This window comes from Lycium barbarum, chromosome 1, assembly GCF_019175385.1.
Source record: "Lycium barbarum isolate Lr01 chromosome 1, ASM1917538v2, whole genome shotgun sequence".
NCBI lineage: Eukaryota > Viridiplantae > Streptophyta > Magnoliopsida > Solanales > Solanaceae > Lycium > Lycium barbarum.
This window is the reverse complement of record NC_083337.1, coordinates 3,398,377-3,404,362: the sequence shown is the minus strand read 5'-3', so window position 1 is coordinate 3,404,362 and position 5,986 is coordinate 3,398,377. Positions and strand designations below refer to the sequence as shown.

The window sequence follows — 5,986 nt, the reverse complement described above, 5'->3', positions numbered from 1 at the left end:
TTAGTTTCCAATAATTAGTATTCTATCCTGGAATATAAGGAGTGTAAGAACTCAAAGTGCATTTGCAAGACTCAAAACCCTCAAGAATCAATATAACCTCTCATTTATTGGTCTTCAGGAGCCTATAGTAAAGGCTGAACATTTACCAAAATATATGAGAAGCATAGATATGCAAGGTTGCTATTCAAATATCAACAACAAAATTTGGTTATTTTGGAATAATGACTATACAGTTTCTATTATCAATGATACTGAACAACAAGTGACTTGCAAATTTATTCAAACTGACAATGGTGAAGTTTTCTACATTACCACAATGTATGCTAAATGTAGATCTCATCTTAGGAATCAACTATGGGAGGAAATTAATATTTTGTCTCAGAATATTAATGGACAATGTGTACACTGGGTGATTTCAATGTTATTGCAGTAGATGAGGAAAAAGAAGGTGGATCTCCTCATAGAATAGAGAGGAGTTTTGATTTTATTCACTGCTTGGAATCTAGTGGTTTATAAGATGCTAGTTTCTCTGGGAATCCTTTTACTTGGTGCAGCAATAGAGGTGCCCCGAATACTATTTGGAAAAGATTGGACAGGTTCCTCTACAATGTGGAGTGGTTTGAAAAATATGGTTTTAATACTGTGACTCACTTGGCAAGGGCATGTTCTGATCATGTTCCTCTTCTTATTCAATTCAGTGTCACAGAGGAGCCATATGTGAAGTATTTTAGGTTTCTAAATTTTTGGACTGAGCATGAGCAGTTCCTGGAGGTTGTAAAAGAAGTTTGGGATAAAGAATGCCAAGGTAACCCCTTGTGGATTCTGCATCAAAAGCTGAAGAAGACTGCTTCTAGGCTTAACAGATGGTCTAGGGAGACCTTTGGTAATGTTCATGAAAATCCTAAGAAATGGGAAAGTGATATTATGGCTTTGGAGCAAAAATTACTAGAGGATAATAATGAAGGAAACATGACTAACCTTAGCAGGACCAAAGTTGGTTATATTCAATACCTCAAAAATCAAGAAAGCATTTTGAAACAAAAGGCAAGGGTGAATTGGCTGAAAGAAGGAGATCCCAATAGTGCATATTTTCACAAGGTTATCAAATATAGAAGAAGGAGATTGTGCATTAATAAGATCCAAGATGAGCATCTCCAATGGGTGGAGGGTACTCCAAGAGTAGCAGAAGCTGCAGTCAGATATTTTCAAGGTGTTTTCTGCCAAATTCCTGCACCAAATGATTTCTCTGAGCTAAAGGTGGTTGACCATGTTATTTCACCAGAAGTAAACCAAGCTTTAACTGAATTTCCTGATGAGGAGGAAATTAAGAATTGTGTGTTTAACATGGATCCTGATAGTGCCTCCGGATGGATTTTCAGCCAAATTTTATCAAAGTTGTTGGTCTATTATATTTCATGAAGTGGTTCATGCTATGGAGGCTTTCTTTTGTGGAGCAAATTTACCAAAATAGCTCACACATACTTGCATAGTGATGTTGCCTAAGGTCTCATCTCCACAACAATTTTCAGATATCAGACCAATTAGTCTATGCAATGTCATTAGTAAGATCTTTGCAAAAGTTCTGAGCACCAGACTCAACAATATATTGCCTAGTATAATAAGCACTAATCAGAGTGGTTTTATCAAATGAAGGTCTTTTACAGAAAACATTCTTCTAGCCCAAGAGATTATTCAAGATATTGAGAAAGCTGATGAAAAAGGAAATGTGGTGCTGAAATTGGACATGGACAAAGCATATGACAGAGTGTCTTGGCCATACTTATGCATTCTAATGAGAAAGATGGGTTTCTGTGAGTTGTGGATTGATTTGATTTACAGGCATATATCAAGCAACTGGTATTCTCTGATTATCAATGGCATTAGACAAGGTTTCTTCAAATCAGAAAGAGGATTAAGACAGGGAGACCCTATTTCCCCATCTCTTTTTGTTATTTGTGCAGAATTCCTTTCAAAAAAATTAAACAAACTAAATGGAAATGCTGATTTTAAAGGTTTTTATATGAACAAAAAAGGTCCTAAAGTTAATCATTTAGCCTTTGCTGATGACATTATTCTATTTTCCAGTGGGTGCAGGAAATCTCTGATGTTGTTGATGGAAACACTTCAAACTTATGAAGAAGTGTCTGGTCGGTTGATAAACAAGCATAAATCTTCAGTTTCTCTAGCAAGTAATGAAGAGCAAAGAGCAATCAACATGGTGGAATTGATCACTAGAATGGTTCACAAGAACTTTCCAATAAAATACTTGGGATGCCCATTATTCAATGGAAGGAAGAATGCAGCAGTTTTTTCTGAAATGATGAACAGAGTTTTAAGCAAAATCAATGGATGGCACACTAGATTCTTGTCAAGTGGTGGAAAAGCAGTGTTAATAAGACATGTTTTATTAGCACTACCAATTCACATGTTAGCAGCAGTGCATCCACCAAAGAGTGTGATGAACCAAATGGAGAAGATGCTCAAAAAAATCTTTTGGGGAGGATCAGAGGAGAAGAACAATTATCACTGGTCATCATGGGATAACATGTGTTATCCTTATGAAGAAGGAGGAGCTAAATTGAGGAAAATTCAAGACACTTGTAATGCTTTTACCACCAAACAGTGGTGGAATCTGAGAACAGGTCAATCCCTATGGAAAGAATTCATGTTGAACAAGTATTGCCAAAGGATCCATCTTGTAGTGAAAAGATGGTATTCAGGGAATTCTCATTCATGGAATGCTATGTGTAAGATAAAGAGGAAGATGGATAATCATATCCTATGGAAGATAGGGAAAGGTGACATTGCAATCTGGTATGACAACTGGACAAGCCTTGGATCCTTAGTGAATTACCTTCCTGAAGATAGAAAACCAAGGAATCAAAAACTTTTTGAAGTTCTGGTTAATGGTCAATGGAGATGGGGAGGATGGGATTTGCTACTGCCTAATGAGGTAATACAAACTATCCAAGATATGCATATCAGTTTGGACAATAGCAAAATGGATAGATCAGTATGGACAGCTGAAGAAAATGGCAAATTCTCAGTCTCCTCAGCATGGCAAATCCTAAGAAATAGGAGAGAAAGAAACTGGATGGATACCATTACTTGGCAAAAAAGGGTTCCTTTTAAAATGAACTTCATGGTTTGGAGGATTTTAAGAGATAGGGTTCCAGTGGATGCAAGAATAGCAAAGATGGGAATTAATATCCCATCAAAATGCATATGCTGCAGAATTCCTCAAAATGAATAGTTGGATCATCTTTTCTATGCAGGACAATTTGCTACTGAAATATGGAGTATTATATATGGTCCATTGGGGATTCCTTTTACTAACAAATCTTACAGGCAATTAATCACCACCTGGTGGCAATGGAAGTTCAAGAAACCTATTCAAACTCTAATAGGGAGAATCATGCCTTCTATCATTACTAGGGAAATTTGGAGAACTAGATGTGGAGCAAAGTATGGCAAAGAAAGGCCTAATATTAGAATTTCCTTGGAAAAGATAGCATTTATCATTTATCATTGCTCAAGTTGTACAGGGACAGTTCAAAGCATTCATCCAGAACCAGACTGGTACAAGATAATTCAAGTCATGGAGTTCAAATTCAGCTGCAGGACCACAACTATGGTTAAATGGATCAAGCCTCCTAGTAGCTTTGTAAAGATTAACTCTGATGGGAGTTGTAAAGATGGACAATGTGGAGGTGGAGGTGTTATCAGGGACTATGAGGGGCATCTTATATATGCTTATACCCTCAAGTTGGGACAAGGAACTAGTAACTGGGCAGAATATGTAGCTTTACTTTTTGGAGTAAAATGGTGTATTCAAAATGAATATGAATACATCATTGCAGAAAGTGACTCAAAAATCTTGGTAAGTAGAAATAGGCTATGCATTTACTTCATCTCAAAGGGACTAAGGAACATTGTTAGAATTCCCTCAAATATCAAAGATCAAAGTGTAACTTTTTGCGAGAAGATGAATAAAAATGCATAAATTTGACGTTAAAAATGTTGAGCTTCCATTCCGCCATGGATACCTTTGCATTAATTAGATAGTTTTTTTTTTTGCTTCTGTGGGAAGTCTCAAAATGGGAATACTTGGCCACCTAAATTTCGTAGAAAAGGAATTTAAGCCGTGTTGGAAGTTCTTTACTTTTATTTCCCTATCTGTCTCTTTCACCACATTGCCAAGATGCAATAAAAGATTTGGTCCAAATTATTGCAAAGTTGATGTGAGCTCATATAATATTGGTAATTAAAAGTTCATAGTTGTCTCCGCATTATTCAAAATCCAGTAACTTTGCTCTTGGTTAAATTTTTGGTACTGGCTACTTTTGTCGTTAGAAAAAAGTCTCGCTTGTTCTTGCTATTAACAGAGTTCCAGCGTCAAATAGGAGGATCCATGTGTCTAGTTATTTTAGAAAAAATATTTAAATTTATCCCTCAAATATGATTTGCATTTGCCCTTGAGTTTGAGTTAGATGTCAGGGACAAATTTTTTATTTTTGGCAAAATGGTGAGGTTAAGATTAGACCAAAAATCTAGTTAATGAACGATAAAGTTACTCCATATTAAATAGTGCAGCATCATGTCAAGGACAAAAACGAGACTTTCTCCGACAAAGAAAATCACAAAGAATTTCATCAAAGAGATTGTCTAATTAAGGCCGGTCATTATCACCACGGCTGCGTGATGGAGATTGCTCAAGCCATCTACGAAAATAGTGTTCACTTTTTTTAAAGATGTTTTTGGTTAAGAAAAATTGACAAAATTTTAATTAAAGAAATAATTTTTAGGGTTCCGATAGAAGGATTTGTCAATGTCAGGCTGGCTAGTCAATCTAGCAGCCCACTTCCATGTTCCAATGTCATGGACCAAATTTTAGGGGGATTATAAAAAAATATTCTTTGTATACTTATACATACTAGTCTCTGCGTTGCACATTATTCCCGGTCAATTTATCACACACAAAAAACAATTATATAATATCGCTTGTAATTACACTATATTACAAAAATGTTATTAGACATTAATTATAATAGTGAGATCAAAGATGTTATTAGAAAATTTAACAGTTCCAGTTTTATAATAACACTAACTTTTCAAGTTTACAATAGATAATGAGAGATACTTAATCAATATTAAGATAGAAATAATACACATTCGATAACTTATCAAACTATCACACCTCTTATCTTTAGATGCGCCTTGAAGGATCCTAATATAATTGAGCCATTGAATTTTAGATTATCTAATACATACATACATACATTTAGTATACATACATGTGTAGCTCTTTTTCAAGGATGTATAGATCTCTTTATTTGAACTTTATTACTTTAAATGAGTAATTTATATCGGATAAAACTCTTAATGACTATAAATTTTATTGGAAATTTAACTATGAACATTAATTGGAAGTCTAATAGAACTATATATATATATATATACACACGATATCCAACCTTGGGAGTCAGACTATAGAAAAATACAGTTTCCAAGAATTTGATTATGAATAGGATTGGAGTTATTATGTTACGAATTTGTTTTTTATAAATAAGAATACACCATTGTACATTTTGATTGGGACTATACAACTACTGAAGTATTTTACATTTTTGTACAATGATATTATAAAAAAAGAAATAAGATTAGAGCTTATTAAGGTATATAAGTCGTTCAATATTTGAAGGATATTTTGGTCAATTAACATTTATATTCGTGCTTTTATAATAATGTAGATGTAGATTATTGCATTCGATTGGTTGTATGAGAAAAATATTTCCTTTATAATTTTAAACAGCATGTAATAATAATATAAATTAAGAAAATATTTAATTATGCAGAAATTTATGAATACAAAGTAAGAATATATATATTATCAATAGAGGACTTAAAATATTTAAAGACAAACAGGGCAGAGCCATAGCCGATGGCAATTAATAAAGGAAGTTTAAATGAACCCCTTTGTTTGAAA

General features: G+C 34.1%; 1 protein-coding gene across 1 annotated transcript; it reads left to right on the top strand.

Moving 5' to 3' along the window:
• The first annotated feature begins 290 nt into the window (after nucleotides 1-290).
• Nucleotides 291-3,253, top strand: LOC132627183 (uncharacterized). Its single transcript, XM_060342378.1, has 3 exons — nucleotides 291-409; nucleotides 555-1,397; nucleotides 1,654-3,253. Exons 1-3 carry the CDS (start codon nucleotides 291-293, stop codon nucleotides 3,251-3,253), a joined length of 2,562 nt encoding a protein of 853 aa, XP_060198361.1.
• The last annotated feature ends 2,733 nt before the right edge of the window (nucleotides 3,254-5,986 follow it).

What these genes read in the sequence shown, in the direction of transcription:
- LOC132627183 (XM_060342378.1), top strand. Translation starts at nt 291, where the DNA reads ATGGTGAAGTTTTCTACATTACCACAATGTATGCTAAATGTAGATCTC. An exon ending in ATGGACAATGTGTACACTGG is followed by an intron (nt 410 to 554) that starts GTGATTTCAATG and finishes TACTTGGTGCAG; the next exon opens with CAATAGAGGTGCCCCGAATA. An exon ending in AGCCAAATTTTATCAAAGTT is followed by an intron (nt 1,398 to 1,653) that starts GTTGGTCTATTA and finishes TATCAAATGAAG; the next exon opens with GTCTTTTACAGAAAACATTC.